The sequence below is a fragment of the Ixodes scapularis genome, unplaced genomic scaffold (genome assembly GCF_016920785.2).
Source record: "Ixodes scapularis isolate PalLabHiFi unplaced genomic scaffold, ASM1692078v2 PGA_scaffold9__187_contigs__length_104089568, whole genome shotgun sequence".
Taxonomy (NCBI): domain Eukaryota; kingdom Metazoa; phylum Arthropoda; class Arachnida; order Ixodida; family Ixodidae; genus Ixodes; species Ixodes scapularis.
Genome location: NW_024609884.1, coordinates 14420989 through 14446750, shown reverse-complemented (window position 1 = coordinate 14446750; position 25762 = coordinate 14420989). Strand labels below are relative to the sequence as shown.

At 47.0% G+C, this 25762-nt stretch overlaps 2 protein-coding genes across 4 annotated transcripts; one reads left to right on the top strand and one right to left on the bottom strand.

The window, feature by feature from the left end:
- Positions 1-40: 40 nt before the first annotated feature.
- LOC8035855 (tumor protein p53-inducible nuclear protein 2) lies at positions 41-22721 on the top strand. 2 transcript variants are annotated; one of them, XM_029976821.3, is made up of 5 exons: positions 41-469; positions 13905-14050; positions 16634-16823; positions 16964-17271; positions 18089-22721. In XM_029976821.3, the coding sequence occupies exons 2-5, from the start codon at positions 13936-13938 to the stop codon at positions 18280-18282; spliced, it is 807 nt and encodes a 268-aa protein (XP_029832681.1). In that variant the 5' UTR covers positions 41-469; positions 13905-13935; the 3' UTR covers positions 18283-22721. The 2 variants fall into 2 exon arrangements, with proteins under 2 accessions (XP_029832681.1, XP_029832682.1); XM_029976822.4 differs by lacking the exon at positions 41-469 and adding an exon at positions 9698-9836.
- Positions 22697-24838, bottom strand: LOC8035854 (uncharacterized protein F13E9.13, mitochondrial). 2 transcript variants are annotated; one of them, XM_029976819.4, is made up of 6 exons: positions 24734-24838; positions 24513-24595; positions 24158-24344; positions 23338-23488; positions 23133-23260; positions 22697-22950 (listed from the first exon to the last, which is right to left on the bottom strand). In XM_029976819.4, the coding sequence occupies exons 1-6, from the start codon at positions 24822-24824 to the stop codon at positions 22736-22738; spliced, it is 855 nt and encodes a 284-aa protein (XP_029832679.4). In that variant the 5' UTR covers positions 24825-24838; the 3' UTR covers positions 22697-22735. The 2 variants fall into 2 exon arrangements, with proteins under 2 accessions (XP_029832679.4, XP_029832680.2); XM_029976820.4 differs by having other exon boundaries at positions 24502-24595; positions 24734-24761.
- Positions 24839-25762: the final 924 nt, after the last annotated feature.

The following is a 25762-nucleotide window of genomic DNA, read 5'->3' as shown; positions in this document are numbered from 1 at the left end:
GATTTTCCGATACCCAATGAAGCAATGACATCACATCCGCTCCGCCATCAACTTCCGGTGATGGATCGAGTTTGTCTTTTTCTGCTGGTTGCATCATTTTCTGCGTTTTCTTCGCTGTTTTGTTTCCGGCCGCCGCCATGAGTGAGCGTGAATTATCACGTGACTCCCGATCAGCTGGTTGTCGCTGATTGGCCGAAAGAACAGGCCGGCAACCAATAGTGTCGCTTCTCCTTGACAACTGGCGTGCGCTCGGCAACAACAAACGTAAAAAAAATATCGTCGCCTCAGCTGTGCTGCTACGGGCGGTGTTGTTGTTGGCTGGCCGGCCGTTGGGAACAAGAGAACCTTGTCGCGTTATTTTGCGTTCGATTCGCGTTCCTTAAATGCTCTTTGCGTGCCACTGCTGACCAGCGTACAACCAGCTACGAACCTTGGAAATTGGCCCTACCGCACCTCCACTTGGCCGTTGGTGAGTTGCGGGTTTTTGTCTTCGCGAAGCTCGAAGATTTGGCTTCTCGGGGCTCGGCGTCTCGACCGTAGGTTTCGGCCCCTTAGCCTCGGGCTCGAATAACGTACTCCGTCTCCCCGCACGATCCCTTCGCTTTCGGCGATTCGACTCGCGTTGGGAACGTTGTGTGGTGTTTCGAAAACGACCCCCGTGAATGTGGGAGACGAAAAAAAAAAAAAAAAAAAATCAACAAAAGACTCTTTTTTGCAAAATATAATCGTAGGTAGTCTTTTTTTTTTTTTTCTTTTTAAGCGAAACATTTTTTTGTCTTTCGGTTTTCCGGATTATTGTTTCCCCTGCAAATGCAGCAACGCAGCGTAAAGATTTCGTTGCGGAGTCGGTTCTTCTCCAGCGTTCGGATTAGCCTACTCGCTCTGGGCACTCTGGGTAGCCGTTCGTCTGCGCGAGAGTCACTGATGAAAGGCGCACCTTGGTGTTCATCTCGGCATTGTTTCTTCCCTGACTTCGCATGTGAGTCTCCTGGCCCCTCCTCTAAAACTATCAAGTGTTTTCTTTTCTTCCTTTTTTTTTTTTTTTTTTTTTTCATGCACGGACACGATCCGCGAGGCCTCTGGGCTTCACCAAGCCAAGGCGCTGCTGCTTCATGTCGTTACATGTCTGTATCAGGTCAGAGCTTCGTAGAGAGAGGCCTCGGAACGAAATCTCTCATCTTTTGCCCGTGTTGTGAGCCTATGTGGTGGTTGCGTGTAACATGTAAGCGCATAATGTCTCCAGAATGCTTTCGTCACTCTCTGCGACCTTGGACGCGTATAATTGGCGGAACGTGGTGGTTGCTTCATTTACATACACGCAGGCGACTCGAAGGTGTCGCGCACTGTGCGGGTATTTATGTATACTCTCGCGTCACTGTTACCGTGCGCTGGCCTCTTGCGTCGGCACGGATCACGTCCTACACAGTGGCACGGATGCAGGTTTCGCTTGACGACCGACGAGAGAATCAGCGCGACGGCGTTCCGCGAACGCTCGCGTTTCACGAACGCTCGCGTTTCAGTGCCCTTCGATCGCACACCAACTCATATCGTTCCTGACCCTCCCGGAGGACGAGGGCGTGGGGATTTCCATCTGGCAGTTGATCACTATAATAATAGAAGCCATTTTGCGAACGTTTTCTGCTCAACCTCGCAACCCCCGGTTCGAAGGGAATCCGTTCTCGGTCAACGCCTGTCGGAGGCCTGCGCCTCTCCGGGCTCCCCTCCGTCAGCCGTGTTGTGTTATCGACTCCGCGAGGACGGCTCCCTTTGTTGTGGTATTACGTCATTCCCGGGATGTCGCGTTGGTATGCTCTGAACGAGCGCGCTTGCCCCGCCAAAATGCGGGCAGTGCCATTTCCGAGCCAGGCCAGCTATTTTCGGGGTTCGCGCGTGGCCCGTTGCCGCTGCACTGATGCCACCGACTCGACTGGGATCCCGCGGTGCCCTTGACTATTCATGACCGCCTTCGTCATTGGGGCGGTCGTCGGTGTCAGGAAGGTCACACCCTCTGCCGCCTCGTTTTGCTCAATGGTCTCGTCCCGTGTCCGCCTGGTGCTTGGCGGGCACGCTTAGTGATGCAGCACGAAAGCGTGTATCGAGGAGTAACATACACAGTGGCTCGCTCTGACGTTTCAAGGGCTCGAGGTATGTCAGCTGCATTTCGATTCCTGCTCAGGTGGAGACACTTTCCCTTTTTTGTGATTGTGCACTTGCGTGCAAAACAGTTTTTGTGACGCCACCAGGACTGTCGCTCGGTGATGCGGTCTGGTGCATAAGGTCAGAAGTTCAGTCAAGTTTAGATATCAGAGCCGGCCAGCCTGGACAAGTTGGCTGAGGCTGAGATACATCTGCATGCTCACCGAAGGTGGGAATATGGGCTGGACGTCTTCCGAGGGCACAGAGGCGACTAGTAAATTAAATCTTGCTCAAGGACTAACCGAAATGGAGAATGCGCGGTGTGGTAGGTAAAAGAATACGAGATAAGTTTGATTCCCAAAGGCATACGAACAGAACCTCAGTAGAAATGGGAGTGACATAGGCCGAAAGAGAGAGAAATGTAAGCGTACGTATGTGGTCATTTGTGGACGTGGAGAACCCTCTCCGGCCACAGCACAAGTGCTGAGATTCGGAACCAAGGCAATGGACCTTTTCCGAGAAGCGTTCTGCGCACGCGCGAGCGCCCGATGCCAAGCGGCGGAAGTCGGAACGAAAAATCGAGGAAATTCGGAAGGAGGCTGTATATCAGCGAGAAGAACACGTAACTGCAGCATATATATAATTGTGTTACACACAAAAAAAAAAAAAAAGAAAGTCGACGCAAAGGAAAACACGACGTTTGGGTGGACGCCACGGATGCCCCTCTTTCAACTCATGTTGGGCAGGCGCCGCTGCTCAGAGAGCGAAGAAACTGGTAGCGTAGCTCCCATTATCGATTGGTAGCGCAGGTAGGTTACTTCCTCGATTTTTAGTTAATGCAGCCACCGCCTGGTGCCGTCGGTATGTGGAAAAGGTCCATTAGGGTAACTGAGGAAAAGGACACCCTGTGTCGTATATGCCAAAGCGCGGTTGAGCTAGATAACGTGTTTGAAAATGCGCAGGCCGTAAAGGGGCGAGCTACGTGGTTAGAACGCCCTGATCCGGCGCTTGATCCACGTCTAAATTGCATCTCCAGGGTTTATTTTCGTCATGCTGTTTACACTCTCGGAAGAACCTGCATGCATTCTAGGCCGCAGTGCTGCCGCAGTCCGAGGGCGGGCGATATTGCAACTTAAAGGCGAAGGAATAAACCTCAATGGTTTTTTTTTTTTTTTTTCTTTCCCTTCTAGCAAAGATTGCATTATCATTGGAGCGGGATACATTTCACCCTCCCAACTGGTTAAGCCACGATTGGCTGTCATCGCCGACCGGAAGGTCAGTGATTGGCGTTCCTAGCGCATTGTGGGGCTGTACACTTGCAGGCATATTTGAGGGTATAGAATAGATCGATCATCGCCTCTTTACGAATCCTTGTTTTGGGTTGCATTTTGCAGAATTTTCCTTCGTTAAACCTGCGGTAACGAGACTCCATTTCCTTCGGTAGGGTAGTCATTAATCGACCAATTTCTCTGGCGGAAAAAAAAAAAAATATCGCTTGTTTGACTGGTTGAGAGTTGACTGTTGCCAAACTGTTTTCGAAACTTCCCTAAAGTTAGCTCGCTGAGCGAGTCCGCTCTCCTATGTGAGCGCTCTCCCCGTGTGTCTGAAGGCAGATTGCCAAGGGTGACGTGTTAGTGATGTTCGTATTTTGTAGAGCGAAGCCCCTCTTGCTTCTGCAGATTGCAAGAGGGTACACATATTTGGCACGCTGCCGTGCGCTAAAAGCTGGACGAAATTGTGTTCGCGGCAATCATTTTGGCGATTGCAGTATACTGGTTCTCTACTGTGAATTGCTTCACCTTTCTGCTGCTGCACACTACGCTGATTTAGTACAAACCATAATGTTTAAAGAGGCGTAGGGAACGCGGAGATCAAACCAAGCAGATTTTTTACTAGGTGAATATTTTCATTCTTTGCCTGGTGACTCGGGGCAGAAATGGTAATGCACCCGGTTTCACTGCGGTGCCTCTGTGATACGAATCCGAATTTTTTCGAGCTTGTAAACCGAATTATTTGGTATACATCTGGTATTGGGGGCTTTTCTGGCCTTTTAAACACGCGAGTGGCGGCACACGCATAATTACCCATCTTTCCCCACACCATGCATTGCTGACAATTCCCGTACAACGATGCGCACTTTTTTTTTTTTCGAAACTTTTGCACGAAAGTGTATATTTAATTTTTAACCTTGGTGGTTGCTGTATCACGTAAACGCCATTGTTTCGAACTCGAGGCTGGTGCTACTGAATGTTCCCAAAGTACACTCTAAATAAAGCCCGTGCGTCTACTTTCCCGCACAACACTCGGGGAGCCAATCACCGCAACTTACGGAGGCAGCTCAGCGAATGACGATGCCGAAACATATGTTTAGTCCAAAAAACGCAGTTCAAAGTTGTGACATTAAGCAATGCAAAACGTTACGCTTGCATTGCTTAATGTCGCAACTCAGACGGCGTTTGTTGGTCTAACAAATGTTTCGGCATCGTCATTCTTGGAGCTGCATGCCTCCGTAAGGTGCGGTGATTGGCTCTCCGAGTGTTGTTCAAAAAAGTAGACGCACGTTTTTTTTTTTGTTTTTTTGTTTTTTTTCAGAGTTTACCGCATTCACTTAAAAGGCTTGTGGGTTTACATTTTTCGCGGAGCACTCGGAGAGCCAATCACTGCGATTTACGGGGGAGTTGTGCGAACGACGTGGCCAATACCTTTCAACCTGAAAATGAAGTTTTCGGCGTGACGCTGGCTGCGTTTACATTAATGCGACTGAAAAAAAAAAAAATTAATTGAGAGATCTCTAATCACGCGGACTCAATCTCCCTGTCATTCGAGTTGTTACATTTCGATTCGATGGGTACCACGGACGCATCCATCGAGACTTTTTCTGCTTCTTCACTCGCCGAGCCCCCTCCGTGGATCGTGCATAGTGATTGGCCCTCTGTGCACTCTGCGGGGAAAGTGGACGCGCGAGAGCATATTTTAAAGGTTACTGTCCTTTGACGTCTGCTTGAACTGGGGAAACCAGCCGATCGAGTTTCCTGATTGACGGATGTCGGGCCATCTTGAAGCCCGTTTGCACTCTGGCGAGCAGGCTTTGCCAGGTTCGCATGATTGGATTCGATTGTTTAGGGTCGCCAGTTAGTAGGCATCTATGTAAGCAACGCGGTAATAAATTTAAAAAAAAATTAAAAATCGGGGGGGGGGGGGGGGGGGGGGGGTTTAATAGTGCCTTTGAGCACGACGCGTTGGAGGCATGGAGCCCTTTCAATCATGTCTCCGGCGGATATAATATAAAAATAAAAGTTGCTTCATCTCAAAACGAAAACGTTCTTATTCTCACGTGGCAGGTCGCCGCCAGTGGTCGCGAGCGTTGCACTTGATTCCACGAGGAAGTTGCACGGACGACGTGAATCTGAATATGAGGGGGAATTACAGAATAAAATCGAGCAGAAACAGACAGAAACTTGAAATTTATGCCTCATCCAAGCGCTCAACTCACCCCGTTGTTTTATAAGAAATTTTATTCCTCACTTTTTTTCTTTTTTTTCTTCCCCTTTTGTGTTTTATACCAGAAGACCGCGAAGGCTTGATTCCCTTCTCACGCATCGCGGGTTTGAGTAGCAGCGTCTATTATTTTGCGGTCATTATTTCAGGCAGAGTGCAACCCGTTTCTTTCTCCGTCGTTCCCTCTCCATCTCTCTCGTCTTTGAATGATGCTCGGTCGGTTGGTGAGCAGGCTGATTGTAGACGCGAGGGCGAAGAGGACGGGGAAGACAACGCTTGCGTTCTCGCCTCTGGTTCTTCGCTCGGACGGTTGGCGGACGGACGGCCTTGCTTCGCCCGCGGCCTGATTTCTGGGAACAGAGGGAGGCGGTGGAGAGACGGACTCGGAGCACGAAGGCAAACTTGGAAAGGACTCTTGGCGAAGGTGAACAAGAAACGAGAGGATAGCAGCGCCGTCATTCTCGTCGCCGTTCGCGAGATCTTCGGGGTCAGGGTGGAAGCCCGCATCAGTTGCAACTCTCTCTCGAAGGGCCAGAGTTGTTATTGAGTTACCGGTTGTGAGACGGCCGTGGTGTGGAAACGCGGGACGAAGGGCGCTGGAAACTCCTCGGATCGCGCCTCTCCCTCCTGCTCTAGCTGTTTGGTGCATGCATAAAATCGGATGGGAGTTACGGATGCACGTGCGGCCGTGTCCGACGGAGACGGCCACGCGTTCACCCGGGCTCTTCAAGGTAGAACTGATATCGCCGTTTTTATGTGTACCTTCCCTTAATTCCTTGTGTTCAGTTTTATTATTATTATATTTGTCTTCTCCCCACAGTTGTGTAGCGAATGGGACTGAGCATTCAAGCTGCTTGTACTGCTTTTTTTCCTCAGCTTTCACCATACTTGCATACTGAATAAAGCTACTTATTATTATTTTCTGAGACGTCCAGCCTCGACCCTTTGGCTCATTGTGTGCGTTTGTGTCTGCGTACGCGCGTTTGTGTTCTGGCGCATTATTTGTCGCTGATATTCCTCGTGTGTTGACTCGGGGCCTTTGTGGGGGCGCATATCAAGCCGGTCATCGGTTCGGCGGCAGAGGCCCCTCTCCGGGCGATGCTCAGCTGGTTCGGCCCCTCCGATACGAGAGTTGGCTTCTGTCCAGGCCGCACATCAGACAGAAGAGCAGACTATCGCCAGTGCGCCTTTCCTTTGTTCACGTTTGCTTTATGGGCGGAAGCTCCGAAATGTGCGCGTCAGAAGTGTCCGTCGTCGACGAAGGGCCGAAGAGCAGACTCGGGGGAGAAACAGGGTTAACTAATACGGAGGATGGAGGGGATAACACTAGGTTTGTGTATTGCGTTTCGCTCGTCCGTTCTGTTAATAGCCTGTGCGCTGCCTTCGAAGCAGTTGCGTAGCCAGGATGGTTTTCTTGGGAAGGGGGAGGGGGGTTTGAGAGGGCTTGGCCCCAAAATCACCCCGTCTACGGTCTACGCCATTCCTTCAAAGTACCCGTAATCGTTCATGTCCCACAAACGAGTTTTTTTTTTTTTTTAGAGATTGTATTTGCTACAGTGCTTCGGCGCTGCAGCTTGCTTTTGTAAATAAATAAATACATACACATGAAGGGGGCCCGATTCGGGTAGATGATATTCATTGCAATATCCCAAAGTGCATCGCTCGCGAAGTTATAGTTAGCGCCAGCGGAACATACTATATAACAGTGTCGCATATGAAAATGCATTTACCGAATTGTAGCTCACATACAGAAATGTTTTAAACCCTTCAGGGTATAATGTTACATCCATCAGGGTGTAATGTTACAGCCTGAAACTGTATTGAAGTTACTCCCTGTACCTGAAGGGTGTAACGCACACCCAGAAGGGTTACACCTTTTAGGGTGTTGCAGCAACACCCTTAGTTTGCTGAGGAACACCCTAAACATAGGGGATTTTAGCAGCATCGTAGAGAAATTGTTTCATAGGAACAAGTTTTTAACCTATGGTTACATGCATAGAAACCCTAAAGCACTGAAGCATGAGACTAGAATCATGACCCTGTTATAACAGGGTCATGATTCTGGTACATAAGGCGGTGCAGGAGTTATAACTCCTGCACCGCCTTATGTACTCAAAACTGAAAGATACTCATTCGCAGGTGAGCGCCTCCACGGCTACGAGTTTGTTACTTTGTTCTCATCAATATTTCATATGAAGCATATCTCGCAGAATGTATCTCCGGGTAAAAAAACATTGGAACAGGTCTAGTCGTAGATCTAGTCGTTAAAATACCCTTCGCTAAAGTTGTCCCCCACAGCAACTGCAACGCCCTTTTCCACACCCTTTAAAAATGAAGGGTGTTCCGAGCCACAGCGCCCTGTTTTAGGATTAAAAAGAGTATTACTACTTGATATACGGGTATTGGATAAAAGCCTCTGGAAACCGCTTTTCACTCCCTTAAAGTCACACTGGTTATGCATCATACAAAAGACAGTCTGCAAACGAATTCGAACACGAGTCACCGCGAGATCTGTGCTTCGAATGCCGCATGACAATGAGTTCAAAGAGAAACTTGGGCTCGCTGGATTCGAACCACGGGTATTGCGGTTTGCAGGCTGTCTTTTGTATGATGTATGAGCAGTGGGACCCCGGCTTAAGGGTGCAACATTGTTGAGTGCGTAGGTGATGACTCGATGGACGCGGCCTTGCACCTAAACAACAAGAAAGCGCGTGAACTTTTTGTGTACCTAATTTTGTTAGAGGAACACCGCTTTGCTTTCTTACTGTTTTAGGGGAGCCCCGTCAGCAAAAGGGCCCGCTCATTTTGAATCCTGCATTAGCCGTCCACGCGCAGTCGTATAGACCAGTTTTGCACCCCGGAAGGCAGTCGATTTATTCCACCCAAGGATACATAGTCACTACGGGACGTTAGAAGATAGCTTCCCTAAACAGGTCTGTCTTCTCCCCCCCCAAGAAAAAAAAAAAAAAAAAAAAAAAGAACGAATCGAAACAAGAAAAAAAAAAAAAGAAAAAAAGAATGACGTCTCATTCATCACGTTTTGTGATAACGCGAGGCCTCCTGCACTCCGTGAAGACGTCAAACACGTTTCCCGAAAACTGATCGTAATGCGACGCACTATGGTTGGATTGGACAAGGGCGAATTTATGGGTCGGGGAGGGGAGAGGAGGGAGGGAGGGAAGGAGGGAGGGCGGTCTGCAGAGTTGGCAGTCTCACGGACGGATTTGACGTCACGGGCGATGCGTTCCCATATGTAGTATTTTGTGAAACATTTGCCATTTCATCAAAAACAAAACATTTCTTCCCCAAAAAAGCTGCTGTGTGTCGTGTTTTTTTTTTTTCCTTTTCATAAAAAGTTGTTCTTGGGGACTCAAAGAGAGGAGGGGAAGGTCTTCTCTCTCCCTCTCTCTCCCCCTCCCCCTTCCTTAAAATACGCCCCTGGATTAGATTTGATTATGGCGGCGTAACCCGTCGTATCGAACGATCACAGTGCGAGAAAGAAAAAGCACTGCATGTAGCCAAGCAATGACAAATACAAAATACCTAGGCACGATGACCCCAGGCGTCTAGAGTGCCTGAATGTCGCCGGCTCAGCAGTAACATTGATGCATCCTATCTCAGCATTCAATCGGGCGATGTTGTCCAAACCAGGACCTACTAATGTCCAAACGAGAAGGGCAAGTTACGCGCTCGGGGACGAGTTGCGTTGTCTGGCCAATGTCACATGCTCGATAGCCTTTTTTTGTTTTTTTCTTTTTTCTCCGACGTGATCGCTAGTTCTTCGTGGTCAAGCGTTCGTCTTCTTTCTCTCCCGCCATTCTCGCTGCCGCTGCCCGGTTTCGAAATCTCCCTTCTTCGTTGGATGTCAAGACCAGGCCACTCCCGCTTACGGCGAGGGGGTGACGATGTCGACAGTCCGAGACGCAGGTAGAAAGGATCGAGGGAGGGGCACGTGAAACCGGTAGGGGTGATGACATAATGCGGGGACGAAGAGAAAAGAGAGGGGGGGGGGGGGGGGGGTGAACGGAAGTGCACGATAGCCTAGGCCCGCCGAGTGCGCGATAAAAAGGCAGGATCCCGTGGCGAGGGGTGAGTGGTCGAGCCAGAGAAATGACTGTGAAGATACCTCGAGCCGCGAGAGACTATCGGGAGCTGTGGCTACTTTGTACTGATGCGGAGCCAAGTTCTGAAGAATATCAACGGTAAACTGAATTGGGGCTGCGCACTTCGTCGTATTTTGATTGTCGCTAAAATTTAGGTCCAACTTCTCTATCCCTCTCTCTCTCGCTGTGTATGTTGATAAGTATAAGGAAGAAATATACAGAGCGAGAGGAGAAATACGTTTCTTGGCGTATACTCACACCACCGTACGTAGTATATAATATTGGTTGGCGTTGTTTTCGTGCGGTTAGCTCTTTTCTGCTGACTTCGCAAGGAGGACCCCGGTGGACGTCCGCACTATTTTATTTACAATCCGCCGACATCCATATCTCCTGCGAACGACGCAGAGCTCTCCGTTCTTGCTTTTCGTTGTGCGACTTTCGCCTGTCCCAGCGCCCATCACGAATTTTGCGCGGGCGTGTTTTGTGGCGTTGCAGTTCGTTGACCTTTGATCACGCGTCCACGACGAGATCCGACCCCGCCATTGGCCGCGTTGGGTCACGTGAGTGTGACACGTCACAGTTGCGTTGAGCTCCTGCGCGACCTACGCAGGAGCCTACTCTGTTAGTTTGTTATATATAAAAAGGAAAGGGGGAGGCTCTGTGTTTCTATAATGGCCGATGTACGAGGTCGCCCGCTTTAGATTGCGAATCTTTTTCGTTTGCTTCGCATTTTGTTTGTTGCTGTTATTGTAATGCCTTTGCGAGGAGGATTTGCCGTTGGCGTTTCCGGCTTGTGCCGTTTCAGCTTTTGTGTTTGCCGTTTTGGCCAGCTCGCAATGTCGTCGCTTTCTTTGTCCGATGACGTCCGCTTGGTTCGCGCGCTTTCATATCTCTCTCTCTCTCTCTCTTTTTTTTTTTTTTTAATTGATTTGTTGCGATGGCAACGTGCACGAATCATAGCAATTCGCTGGACAGCTTTTAAAATGAGAACATAGAAATGTGAATGGCTTGTTAACGGCTGCAGGTGCCTCGTGGAAATTCGGGGCAGTTCGGTGCGCGAACAAAGCACACGAGGCTAAGTGTGTTGCGTTTGATCTACTGGTACGCCCAAACGCCACATATAAAATAAAAATTTACACATAAAAGATATATCTATAAAAATAAATAAATAAAGTGATGACATCAGTTTTGTTACTTGTACTGACACAGGCCGTGCGGTCATTTTGGGTTTTGGAGACGCAGCCTCGAGCCGTGTGCTCTTTACAGGGGGTTCACCCCACACAACACGTGCAGCGCTCGTGCACCCTAGGTGATTATTTCGATGTTTAGGACGCTTCAAGCAGCTGCTCTTATCGCTATGTGACCCGTTGCCCTTTGTTGGGCGCTTATCGGCCACCGAGGTTCGCTTCCCCTGGAGACTGCCCGGTCAGGAGGTGAAGCCATATCGTGGGGGCCAAAGATTGACCGATCGACTTTCTCCCTCTCAAAATTCTGCTCGTCTGCGGGAAGTCCAGTGGCGTCAGAAGTGTTTGGCAGTTGAGGGGTGGGGGTAGGGGTGGCGAGGTGCGACCGCCCCCTTCCCTGTTCCCACCCCACTGTGGAAGCCTACCGTTATATCCCGAAAGATAGCTCACCTAAAAACGAAAGCAAGTCGGGTGAAAAGGGGTGGGCGAACTTTCGGTGTATTATAAAAAAAAAAAAAAAGTTGAAAAATTGCTAGTTTTATATTTTGCGGCCTGCGAAAGTTGTGATTGCAGGGAGGGGGGCGATAAACAAGACGACTTCCTTCCCAGTCAGCAATGTTCGATTATCTCCCGTCGTGGCTAAGTAACAACATTTATGACGAGGTCACCATTGGGCAGGGCCCAGCAATTATTAGAGGTGGGCTACCTTTTGGTATTTTTTTATAAGAAAAGAGAAATCTTGCAAAAAATTAGGGTCTGGCTTGCATTAACGGTGCGGTCCGCTGGTCATTCATATGTAACTTTTATTTTTCCCTCTTTTTTTTTTTTTTTTTTTTTTTGCTGGTGCTACAGGTTTGTTTTTACAAATCCAGATACAAATAGACTTTCGTACGCACGCGTGAAATAATTCGTGGGCTTCTTTGGATGCCCAGTTTATACAGCTGTAGCAGTTTCGCAACGCTCGCTTCCATGTTCCGATGTCGGTAGGTCTTCTCGTAGCTTTCGCAACGGCTACACAGGCAGCTCGTTTTATCCTAGTCTTTCTCTCTCTTTTTTTTTTTTTTCTCTCTCTCTCTTGGAATGGCTGAGTTTTTGCAAGCGAGGGCGCGCTGAATGGAGCGACTTTGTCGTGCGCCACTCGGGGCGGCCTGTTTCGATCGCAGCAGTAGCATTGAGTGGACGACGTCCAGTGGCCGTGTTGCCATGTCGTTCCTCCCACGTCGTCGTCTCCCCTTTGTGTGCCAAGGACGCAAGTTTCGTTGGGAAAAAAAAAAAAAAAAAAAAAAGCCGCGCGCTATAATTTGCGAGCAGGAGTCAAGCGACGGAAATAGTCGCGCCGCTCGGTCGGTCGCGGCGACCACCAAAAAGCGCGACTCCCTCTGCATGAGTGACGAAGTAAAATTTGATTGGGAAACCGATTGACGCACACCAGGCTGTTAGTATAAATATGTGACTCAAAATTTTATTTAAAAAATATTTCTGTGCCGCTAGGTAGACTAAATACTTCTTATTCTATTACATACATACAGAATAAAGTGTGTGCAAGTGGAACATCCGGGAGTTTCCCACTAAAACAGCTGTTTATAATGAACATTTCCATGATGTGGCTTGTACCATCTGTTCGTGATGTGAGCAGGTGCAATTCAGATGCAGGCACTTCAATTCTGAGAAAAATTTGGCCATAGGCTGTTGCCACTTGCATAAAACTACTTTGCCAGAGCCTATTCAGAGTGAGTAAGCGTTACGTGGATAATCTGTTCTGCCCTGCAGGGTGTTTACTTGATTTAAGCACATCTTGGAAATAGATTCTTTGTAGTGCTGCATATTTGTGGTTGCATAACTGATTTTTTGGTTTCATCTGTTGGAGGACTTGATAATGCCAAACCAACATAAAAGGTACAAGGAAAAAGTTGTGGTTCTAGCTCAGTGACAAACACCAAGTTTTCCCCTTCAAAATTCAACCAATTAATTGCCGAGTATAAGCTGTCATCAGAGGTGTAATCTGCACTTTGCAGCATGTTGTCGGAGAAGTGAGAATCTATATAGTGACAGCAGAGAGCAGTTCCGATATGATTGAGGGAGAAAGAGAGAGAAAATGAAGGTTGTGGAGAAACTGGTATATAACATAGCTAGAGAAAATATACAACTGTTTGGAGAGATTGGAAGTCTTAAAAATGGTGCGGTATATAACGGATATTTCGCCAAGCATTAGCCAAACTTTTGGCATAAAACCATGCATTGCACTTAAATAAAATAGGTACCAGATTGGTCACCATCCAGGAGCCTTGCTATTCAACTACTTACCATTCAAGATAATGAAGAGTTAAATTATTTTTTTATAATGACCCTTTTAATTAGTGAAAATGAACAGGTAGTTCCAATTAAAAACTTGATCGGAGTCATTGAAGGCGACTAAATCAGTCAATTTTAGATGGATTTGGAGCACATAATATGCTTCATTTTTCTAGATCCCAAAAATGCATCCAACTTCAACGTGCCCGCACTTTCTTTTTTTTAAAATATTATTTGCATTTTTGTTTTACTAGCCTTGTACCTGTAGCATAAGCAGTAACATCTGCACATCACCACTCTTCGGATTTTTTAGTAAGACTTGGAGTCTTCCTAAAATTAGCTGATTTAGTGGTTTTCGATGGTGCCCAGCAAGTTTCTAATTAAAACCCGAGGTTTATTTTTACTAATTTTTACGCTACATACCTCGCAAAATTGGCTCCCCGGCAGTGACTAATACGCCACCAATTGTTTTTCTCCGTGATGCATAGCTTTTGCAGGACAAGTTTGGCCGATGCTCTGTGAAACGTCCAGCGCGTTTGACAGACACCTACCGACCCTATATTTTACATTTCACCGTAAGTGGAACCAGCCCAAAATGCTTCGAAATTTTAACGCAAACAAATAGGGTCTGCAAGGAATATGAGTTATGCAGTCCTCCTCCAAAATCATGTGTTCTATCCTCCGTGTGCAGTGTGCAAGACGAGTGGTGTTCGTGTTGAGCCATGCTGAGTGGCATTGCCAGCTACTTCCTCAACGCCCCCACCCCCACGGCGGATGATGAGCTCAGCTACCGAACCATGGAAGCCGAGGACGACTGGCTCCTCGTGGACGTCGCAGGTATACATGCGGGCCAAAGACGCTCACTGTGCTAATCGTGTGCAGCCCCCTTGCTCTGGGGTGCTTTTATTGACTGTCCCAATGGGAACAGCAATTCTGTTGAGAATATATCTGATAGCATAGAATGGCAGTTCTGGGGTTCTTGAGCCTTACCCAGCTTCCCCGTTTTTCCTTTTGCAACGAAACATGGTCCAAGACCGTGCACTCTTCTTATGTGAATTAACACCTTACTTTGAGTGACCTGGTTGAGACTGTTTTCCTCGCAATGATGTTGCAACATGTGGCCCATTAGTTCTTCAGGTGTACCCGAGCTGAAGACATGTGGGTCCTTCTGTGGAATACCGTAGTATCCCGAGAGATAGCCCACCTAAAATCGAGAAAAAAATCTGTAAGAAGTGGGCTAACTTTCGGTGTGCAATCAAGAAAAGTTGAAAACATGCTATTTTTAGATTATGTGTTTCTGCCAAACATATTATTGTGGTGAGGGGCGTTGAAGCAAAGATGACTGTACTTCCCAGTCAGCAATGTTCCATTATATCTGGCCATAGCTTACTAGACACTATAACTAGATACATTATATCCCACCATAGCTAACTAAAGGCGCATTCCCACCAGCGATATAAGCAGTCGCGCAATGAGACGAGATCGCATCGCAAAAAAATTAGATGGTCACACCAGTGTGCGCAATGAGCGAGTCCAATGCCCCCTTTTTGGCGAGTCGTTTCTCGAAAACTCTCGCTCCGAATGCCGTTGATTGGCTCAGCCGCTCCGCGACGAGATCGCATCGCAAAAGTCGGGTCGAGTAGCAACTGCTGAAATCGCATCGCTTTTTGTCTGCGATGGTCGCTTCTGCGATGAAAGTTATCACGCGACTAGATTGCATCGCCGGTGGGAACGCGCTTTAAAAGGAAAAAGCAAATCAAGCCCAAAAACGGGGGTGGGTTACCTTTAGGGGGTGGGGCATCCCTCGGAATTTTACGGCAGTATGGTACAGCAAATATTGAGTGAATTGGAGTTTGTTTAACTTCGTCGGAACATAGTTCTAAAAGAAAGCTGCAGCACTTGAGTGTTCAGGCAAGTATCTGCATTCTTGGAGTGTCTTATTTTGTGTCAGCATTGGAGGCCATAGCTTTTAACCTTTTTGTGCCGAATTTTAGCAAAGGACACAACATCTTGATACACCTTCTTCCGCTTCTTAATGGAGTGTTAGAGGCCTGGTTTCCATAAGATGGACGTAAGATTACGAAAGATTGCCATGAAAAACTGTGACATGTTCCCTAAATATAGCGGACACCCACTAAACTTAGCTAAATTGAAGAAGTCCTGCTAACTAATTATTATTAATTACTAATATTAATTGCTAATGATAATTAATAATAAGAAAAATATATCCTTCTGCAGCACACTCTGTATCTCCCAGCTTTGTCCATAGGATTAAGATGCATTAACTTTTTTATTAAAGTTGTCCACCGATGTCTTGTAAAATTTTTGTTATAGAGAAAGAAAGTATACAATGTCGAGAGTCGGAAAGCAAGATGATCAGACAGGGGCATCCTAAGCTCACAAAACATTCTCTCCTCGGGGCCATACAGCTTAAGCAGCTTTGTTAGGGTTAGGGCACGCCAAAAATATGAGATAACTATACTGCTAGGACTCATTGTATGTTCCTATAATCCTGCTAAATTTGTTTTGAAAATGGCACAATAGTTTCGTGGGTAAATCAATTTATATACAGAACCCTCGGATCCATCCCATTCAAAAATGCTGCCGTGTTTGTCGGTCGGATCGGTGACATCATCCGCCCAACGTGTGGCGTCCCCTTGTACGCACTCGCAGACTTGACTTTCCTCTGCATCTTGCGCTTCAACTTCCATGTTTACCTTCTGCGTTTTGAGCACGCGGTTTTGAGGCGGTGACGTCTACAACATCACTTGCTTCGTCTGAGTCTTCAACACTAATCGCAGCAGCAATGAGAGTGATGTTGTCAAAAGATGTTGGAAGCTGGTCATTCTGACTTCAACCGGCTCGCAACCAGTTCCAGCGACGACGACGAGATCGTAATGGACGAACTCGTCGTCGCCCACGATGATCGCGCACGTGCATGCAGAGTGGAAGATCAAAGGGCAAGGGGACACGAGCAAGAGTATACTTTGGAGTAGCCAAGTAGCGTGAGAGTATGCAGTCGTAACGTGGCAAGGCGAGCTTGGGCGAGCATGGGGGGGCGCCTAGAGGGAGAGAGCGTCCAACTAAATATGCTCATCACGTGGTTTATGGGCACCGGCGCGACTAACTTGGGCAGTGTTGTCTGGTTGCCAGACGAAAATTATCAACATTCGTAAATTTATTATTGCAATTACTAGAGCTCTAAAAATTGCAAAACTTGGTGCATATATTAAGTAACCAATGAGCATTCCATTTCAAGAATGATCTAGCTATCTAATTTTCATGTCCTAACCCCTTTAAAGAGTTCCCTGCTCTCAAGGAAAAACCACACTGCACTTTTGTTGAATGGAAAGCTCTCATTTCGGTTGACTATAGTCTCGCGTCTGAAGAGGAAAACCTCGTGGTCTGTCCGGCATGCAGAAGGCGACGAGGCAAGGCTGGAGCCCAGCCCGCAGCCCGAGGAGGCGTGCATGGAGCGCAGCAGCGAGGCTGCAGCGGAGGGTCCCCGCTCGCTGCCTGCCCTGCTCTTTGTTGGAGTCGTCGACTCGTCTGCATCTTCTCCCACGGAGGTGACACCTCCCTCCAGCCCCTGCCCCATGGATGGCAGCTGGTGAGCTCTCTGACCCTCGTTGCACCTTGGTATCCCTTGGCTGGTTACCACTTTGTGCAGAAGCTCGGGCTCCAGCTGAGTAGCGGCATACTTCCTACCTGCACTTTGCCAAAATCTACCACCTGTCTCGTTCCGTCCAGGTATGTGACACCACCGCCGTGCTTCGTGGCACGGCGTCCCGTGCACCTGGAGACTTCGCCACTGGAGAACCTGCTCATCGAGCACCCCAGCATGAGCGTGTATGGGCCCTGTCCGAGGGCCGTACCCGCAGCGCTGCGCAAGTCTCGGGGACTCGGCGCAGCGCGAAAGGATGGCGAAGCGGAGAGTCAGCCGGCACTGCAGTCACCCGTGGTGTCCGTGGCAGCGCCTGAAGGTCACGCCGCCCAGGTGCTGACGACCGGGAGGTCGATGCCGGGTCCCCGGCCCTCTGCCCTCGCAGCCAGGGCAGGTGAGTACTTCTGCGGTTTGCTTGGCATTGCTTCGACAAAGGGCAAAACTGTAGGGCAGGACTTTGGAGCAATGTGGGGAACAGAAAAACTGCATTGTGGAGCATATTTTATAAAATGCTAAAGAGAATGATTTCAGTGGCCACTAGTGCAGCCTCCAAAACTTGGTGGTCTTTCTACAGTCCTCCTTGCAGTGGACTCGCTACCTAAGCCGACTCTTTTTATTGGTAATTAATAGTCCGTTTCACTTTAAGTTCGAGCGTATATGAGAACCTACGAGTGCGAGTTTCGGTTTTTTCAGTGTCCTTACCATGCACGTGCGCTCATGCACTGGAAGCATCATTCAGTGCAACAGGCTCGTGCTTGTAGCTTGGCTCATGCATAAAGTGAAAAACACAAGCGTTGTCAAATTTTTTCTATATTATTGCACATTTGGAACGGCAGTGTCAAGATGCACATCAGTATAATTTCACCCTTGCTCTCTCTTTTGTATCGAGCCAGTGCATGCAAAGTCATTTGAAACATACTAGGCAATGGTGGGCACAGCTGTTCCATCCTGGCACTTCATGCGACAAGCAGCTCAAGTTTCCCACGTCTGCTGGCAACTTGGAAGACGCGGAGGCCCTATCACTTGAATTTACAGAAGGAGCCTAATGAGTGACAATGCCCAGAGACCTTTTAACCCAAATGCCTCATAAAAGTGTCCCACTGTAGACTGCATTTCATGCTTCAAAATGTAATCGGCTTCTTCACATCGTCCATTTCACCCAGCGTACCACGTTGCAAGCAACTCTAAAACGATGTGCGATGGCTGTGCAGGCTGGCAGGAGCAGCTAGAAGCACTGCGCCCAGGTCAGCGTGCCCAGGTGCATCGGGAGCAGCGCCACTTGCGGCGCTCCCAGCTGGAGCGGCAGAACCGTACGGCGCAGGCGGGCAACCACCACCCCAAGCGCCGTGACCGGGTCGCCACACGGCGCTCGGGGGCCAACAACAACCGCAAGTGCTGCTGCTAACCCCGAGCACAGCTGACTTAGAACACCCACGGAAAGGAAAGCATGCGTTTGTACCAGGGACATGTCGATTTTGTTTCCCGAACCTTCCTCTTTCTTTTAGGGAAGATGCAAGAGTGCAGTTGTGTGCATTAAACTGCTTGCCTCCGATAGCTCGAGCCCAGTGTAAAACCACACAGCGAGAGGACATTTTATCCTGCCCTCATGTTTGGGACGACTGGGAAAGCATGCAACAAACGTGACGATCTCAAGGGCGTTGTACCTGTGCCGTGTCACAGTTCGTGGTAAACATTCTTAATATTCTCCAAGGGTAAACAGGGAAACCGAAAAGTTGCGTGCTGGAGACAAAGGGGGGGTCATATTCTGCATGTTTTGGAGCATTGAAACCATAGCAGAGTGCTGTGCATTTGGTGGTACGGCTCTTGATAATGAAAAAGGTTTCTGGTTGAAGGGTAGTTTTGATTGCATCCTGTGGAAAACAAAGTCTTTAACCTTGAAAGTCTGCTTTGGGAGATGAGGCGCATTGTCGCTTGGGTACGATAGGAAAAGTGGATGCGGGTAAATTAAATTTCGAAAGTAGTATGTAAGCCCCGAGCCGCCATGCAATGAAGGAATCGATTCCGAAGATAGTCACTCCTGGAGAACAAGTTACAAAGCTTTTCCCTAAACTTTTGTGTATTCGGTTAACTTTTTGTTTGAGCACGTCACTGTCCCAATGACTTATTTTAATTTCACATTGGGCTTGGTGTCCGTGTGACTTCTTCATCCCCCAGTTAACTCGGTGGCAATGCTGATTAGTTATAGTAGTGGTACTTTGGGTGTCACTTCAGCAAATTGGGGTCATACAGAATGTATGCTGCAGCAGCATTGGAGCTTACATGCCCAATTCTGTTGGCAGGCAAGCGTAAATGGCTGCCTGTGTAACATGCATGGACACATTTAGCTCGACCCCATTGCTTTAACTTTTCTGTTATTGTCTCAATGTGGCTAGGAGACATGAAACGCCAGGAGCACAGAAACACCTTATACAATGGGTCTTCAGTTTTTGTTTGAGGAATTGACAGAATTTAGAACTGAAGTCTTTTTTGTTTTGTAATGCAGCATTCTAGCTTGGTGGTTTTGTTGCAAATTTTTGGGGGGATGGGAAAGGGGGGGGGGGGGGGGGGGGGGGGGAAGGAGTCTACAGAGAAGAGGAAGTCATCTGAAAGTTTTATTTTATCCAATTCACTCTTGTGAGAATTACTTTGCACACAACAAAGTTTCTCATAGTCAATGTTTTACCATTCGCCCATTTTTGTTCTAAACAGTCTGCCGTTATAAACATCATCGGCATACCTTTCTTTTATAGTGTTCTATATGCAAGCCCATCTCTTGTTGTCAAATGCTGATCTTACACTCAAAATGAAGAAAAAACAAAAAACAAAATAAACATTAAAACAAAAAAAAAAAAACACAAAAAACATGGTACCATTTTCTAGGGTTGCTCGTTATATGTGCACATAAAAAACAAAACAAAAAAAATTGCAAGAAAGAGTGTGTGGTGCTTATCCCTTTTAATCTTGCACACTTAGGAGGCCAAGAGAAAAAAAAAAGTAGTTCCAAGAAAAGAAAAGGCAAAAAAAGGAAGAAAAATGTCAAAAAGCACAACAAAAGTCATAAAAGAGTGAAAAAAACAAAAAAAGCAGCAACTTTCAGGTGGCTTTTTTCGTTTCCACTTGGTTCTTTCTTTAAATACAAAGAAAGAGCTGTAGCTGCGCCACAGACGTGTGCACCGTGAAGTGTAAATAGTATGGATGTTCTTTTTTAATATATATGTTCTAATTCCTTAAGTTTGCTTTTGCACTGCCACCACCGAAAAATGTGACTACCCAACTAAAAACGGCGTCTTTGAAGCTCCCCAAATTTAAGACTACCCCAAGTTTTCAGTCTTCAGAAAACAGAGACATTGCCCCGACAATTGTTGGTTAGAACTGGGATTTGCTCATTGCAACAGCCACTGGAGACACATTAGCTCTATTTCTGCAATATGCATCATTCCTTAAAAAGCTGCACTTGCACGGGTTGTATAATGATAAGGCTGGTTTATAATTTTAGGGCACATGTAGAATTTTAAGACCAGGCTCATGCTACAATGACAGTACACAAACTCGTATTGAAGAAAAAAAGTACAAGAATTCCCATTTTTTCATTCAGCTCAGCACTAATAAATATGGAACATAACCAAAGGAGCGATGGATTGCATGGATTTCTCATGGTATTCTCAGCGTGTGGTGTGTGCATGTGGACTGGCCAGAAAGGCCAACAAAAGAGTGCATTTCATGTTAACTTTTGTTCTTCGATTCTTGTGTTGTGTGCAACCATCTAGTTTCAGTGGAATTAGAAGGTTTGCAAACACTATGTTCGAAGTGCTCCTGAACTTCTGGAGCCATGTAAATACAGAGTCGCAAGAGCGTTTACTAGAAAAATCGGAAGCTGTTGGTTAGAACAAAGGTTCCCAGACCAGAGACATGGTGAATGTATTTTGTTTATCCTAATCCGTCCCAGCAGAGGTTTTAGCTTGTTTTATTTCGTCTTATTTAACTCGCGCCGTCTTGTTCCCAATTGAGTTGGGACAAGACCTTTAATTTATGCATTGTCTTAGGCCTTGCAGTGTGGTAAAGGCAAGCTGCCACGTGTGAATGACAAAGCCCGTTTGTGTGTGTATCTGTGCATTCATGTGCATAGAGTATATTATGGCATGAGTAATGTTTATTGCACGTGTCTCGGTGCTTTCCACCGCAGGCTCTTGCACTATGTAGCACTAGCTTTCACAATCTGCGTCTCGGCGTCTGGACGCTGAACTTAAGATCTCAGCAGCAAAGTGAAAACCTGGGCATGCAGCACTGCTCTTGTTTCCCCGCCCTCCCGATTCGCCACCGGTGCGCGATGGTGCAGTAGTTCTTAGAAACCCATTGCAAACTGTGCATCCTGTTGGCCCAGCAGTGTATAGATATTACCCTCCGACTTCATCCAGACACCCCTGTGAACTCTGCACAGAGAAGTGTTACATTTGCCACCATCTTTAGTTGTACATATTGTATAAAGAGGAGGGCAAGGAAGCAACCAAAAGTCTAGTCTGTATAACTTGGGAGGGCAAAGGCAGAATAATAGCAACAATGGCAGTGCTCAAGGAGAAAACAAAAGGCCGAAAGCTTTTAACCATACAACCCAAGCCACATAACTATACCGACACGATACTGCCATCGAGACACTTTTATGATTTTTGACAAGCTTGGAATGTGGCATCATGGTATTTTTGCTCACACTGCCAACGTGTTCAAGTTACCCTACAAGTGTCAGCTAAACGTGGCCGGCAACAAGCGTCGTCCATGTCTATAGTATGTGACAGGTCAAGAACGAAGTGGAAGCTCCTTCCACCTCTCTCCACTTTAGCAGAGTGAACTCTGGACCGGGGGGTGACCTCCTCTCCAGCGTTCGCTCTGCTAAAGTGGAGAGAGGTGGGAGGAGCTTCCACTTTGTTCTTGACTTGTTGCAGACTATAGCTCTCATGCTTGACTGGAAGACCTTTGGCAACCTTCACAGCAACCTTGAAAGGATGTCGGTGGTGTTGGGGCTGCTAAAACTTTAGGGTGTTGGAGTGCACCTGTGGTGGCTTTTCTTGGGATTCAAGTTGTGTCGTGCTGTTGCTCTGGCCAGACCTGAGGCAGACTGCTTTTTGGTTCGGGACAGGTCATTTTATCCTCGGTGATGTTGGCAAGTCGCCACAGCTGCGCAAATCCATGGGAAATAGTGCAACAATTGAAGGGTTCAAAGCAGAGCAGTTGTTGGACAACTTTTTTTTTCTTCTGTTTGCTGAAAATAATTTGTGTTAACAGTCTCACCTCTACCCTTTCGATTGGTATGTGAATGTGGCAATATCAAACCAGACATTTGGGGCACTTCCCATGGGTAAGATTTGCATAGAAATACTCTTTTTGTATGTCGACTAGAAAGGTCTTCCTGTGAAAACACTCGTTCGAAGAGTTTGGAACGTGGTCGTGAAGTTCTTGCCGAGCAGTAACTGTGACTGTCAGTTTGTCGAGAATGCACGTAGAAGCTGCCCAGTGTAACCTACCAGCTGTTGCCACACCGTGTCGCTGGTAGAGCCCCACAAAGTCTCCCCACTATGCATCTGTCGTGTGGGCGGTGTCGCCTGAATGTAACTAGGATGAATGGCTGTCTTCTTTCCAGTAGCGACTGTGAACTGTAAATTGTCGACGGAGCTCGAAAACAGCACTGTCCGAGAAAACAAAGTGGACAGGATCGAGCATGTACTGTGTGACTGTTATTTATAAATTGACAAAACACAAATTCTTGCACCGTACTAGTAACATTTATAGACGCACCACATGGGAAGTTGAGAAGAAAAAAAAGTATGTTCAAAATAAAATTCATTTTAATTACTCGCTGTCACGTCTCAGTTTTGGCTTATACTAGAACTTTTCTGGCGAAGCCTGTAGATGCTTTTCATAAATGCATTCACTCTGGCTGGATCTAGAGTTCCACGCCAATGTCCATTTTGTTTGAACGATGATCCAACAATCACTGCGTCGGCAGAGAAGAAAGCTTCTATGTTCCCAACGTCGATTCCAGATCCAAGCAATACTGGGCCTTCAACTTGAGACTTCACTTCTGAAAATTGATGAGAATATACTGCAACCACAAATACCAGCTAAAGCGTCGTTTAGCAGTGCTGCACCTGCACAGTTCCAATACTGCACACTGGTTGGAGTACAGGGCACACATTTGCTATAGTTGTAAAGTGGCATTACTCGAGAGCCCCTGTACTGGCACTCCACCAAAAGGAATTTCACCTTTGAGGTCCGGGAAGCTTGGTGGTTGGCCTGTGGCAGTGCCAGTAAGTATGACACCGTCGCATTGAAAAAATTCTGCTGCTTTCGCTGTTTCTGCTATGCCGACATCTGCTGTTATAGCATGAGCACTGTAAAAGGAGGGGAAAACCATTACTGTTGTGCGCTGGAGAAAAGCCTACACTTGTAAATGCATGCAGGAGCTAACCAGTGCTTCTTTTTGATGTCTGCAAACACCAGCACGTCTTCAGCACCTATGTTGCGTCTGTATCTCAACAGCTGGCCTGCACAGGAATCCATGATGCCTTCGTCTGCCACATGGCTGAATACAAAGCCTTCAGCCCGTACAAACTGTAGACCTGTGTGATGCCATCAGATGGAGGTGTGATGCCTTAGATATTTGAAAAAACAAACGCTTACTCGTTCTGTCCAGGTATGCTTATACCTGACCTTGCTTTGGTAAAGGGCATATTCCACTGTTTCACCAGCGTTGGAGCTGAAAATGCTGCCCAGTGGAGCATGCAAGACATTGCGGAATGGACGGGTTCATCGCTTGTATAATGTTCACTTTAAGGCAACTAACTGTGTGTGGTTCTAGAAGTGCATGTTGCACAGCACTGGCTGTTTGGTCAAACTGCAGTGTTTTCAAAGTTTTGAGAAGCTTGCGATTTCCGTAAAAGGTCTATAAAGCTAACATACGCTCACTTTTGATCACCTTTTACTTGGCATTACGTCCATATGATCGAAAAACGAAAATAATATATGTCCTTATGTAGAAAGGAGGATTTCTGTGGTAAAAATGTGGGCGAATTCGTATATGTAAACATTTAGTAAAATTGTAAATCATGGCGGCTATGCATAACATTTTGCTGAATCACTGACGGCAATACACCAGGAAATTGTAGCCCCTTAGTTACCATCTCATTTCACTCGCAGTGTATACAGTGCTTAGTCACTAGTGCAATTGTTTTATAAAGTTTGGTATACTGCTTGTCTAGAATTCAGGGAAAAGTAGAAATGGAGTATACCAGCCGCAGCTGCCACCGCCACGGCTGCTACGTTGTTTGCCGCAAGGAGCTGCACGCCGCAGGGCAGCATTGGAAGCATTTTCTTCACTTCGCTGCACACACGAGTCATGAAGGCAACTTGCTCGGGCCCAGCGTGCTTGGCAGTGACGTAAGGCAGATCATACATATTTTCTACCAGAACTCCATCCTGAAAGGAGGTGGGGACGAAATAGAAGAACCAGTGCTATTTATGTTCTTTAGGTACTTGCAGTAAGCACTAAACAATCAAATGAAATGACACAGCAGCGCTATAGGGGGCAATTCAGTGGCCCCATGTGACGTCGGGTCTTTCAAAAGAAACATACGTTTGACGTACTAAACCACTTTGTGCGTACACCGCGGCTTCTTGGCATGCGGCTTCCACCAGCTTCGAGCAATTCAGATCATTGAAGGGCGTCCCTGCACAGAAAATTCGTCAACAGGCGACGTTCATACGTATGCGAAAGGTTTTCGGCATGCAGTTGCAAACGAGATAAAGCCGTCGTCGTTTCTTTTTATTTGTAAGCCGCATTAGAAAGCTAACGCTTTCTAACGAACCTGGTAAAGCTTTAACATGTATCATCCCAATCACGGCACATTTCACAGATTTAAACAGCTGGCTAAATTTGAGCATCGCGGTCGCGGCCATGTTCAATCGATCACGTGCCATAGATCCCAGGATTCCGATACGACAAGGGGGTCGTGCGAGAAGGTGCGAGGCAAATTGTCGGTCGAATCCTTGCTAGAATTGTATTCCATTAAAATAAATAAAATATTAGTTTTCATTTTTTTGCAGTTGCACAAACACACTTGAATATTTGTGACGCGTTTCTGGAAGTTGCAAAGCGAAACCCGGTGCGAGCTCATAGCACGCGCCAACACTTGAAACGAGCGCTCTGGCGATTTCGAAGCAGCAGCGCTGCAGAACCTAGGCACGAACGGTGTTCGTTATGACAGACCGAGAAGGTTCTATAACACAGAAAAGTACCGCTATTAGATTATTATGTCAAGTGGACGAAGACTAGCAGTCAATTGCATACATGAATGAGGTAAGCAATTGACTTACTGGAGCAATCGAAGCCTCTGGGTGCGATTGCTCCAGCAAGTTTTTCTCAAGTGTGCTAGCCTGCTCCTATTCCTACTTCCTCGCCTTGGTATGATGACAAAGATGTTTATTGACAAAAACTTTATGTACTCATCGTTGTCAAGGGAAATTATTTCTGCTAGCCAGTGTGTTGTTCATCTCAGAAATTTGCGCAGTTGCAATACTTCCTGTTTATGGCCAATGACACAATCTTTTGTAGTTGTGCAACCGTCGCCTACACCCTCCATAAAACTGTACCACTCAAATATGCCTCTTCCAGGTAGAATCTGGCGACGAGGCCAGGCTGACCTGATCCGTGAACCATACTAGCCTTGAGCATTGCAAAGTATTTTTAGAATTCTTTCCAGGTGTACTCACAGTTGACCGAATAGATAAATTAAATAAATTAACTTGGGAAGCTTTATTGCCTACCAATACGTGTCTAAGAAAGCAAAAGGGACGTAGTAAGGTAGGACATTCAGTTACCAGTTACATTTCAACAA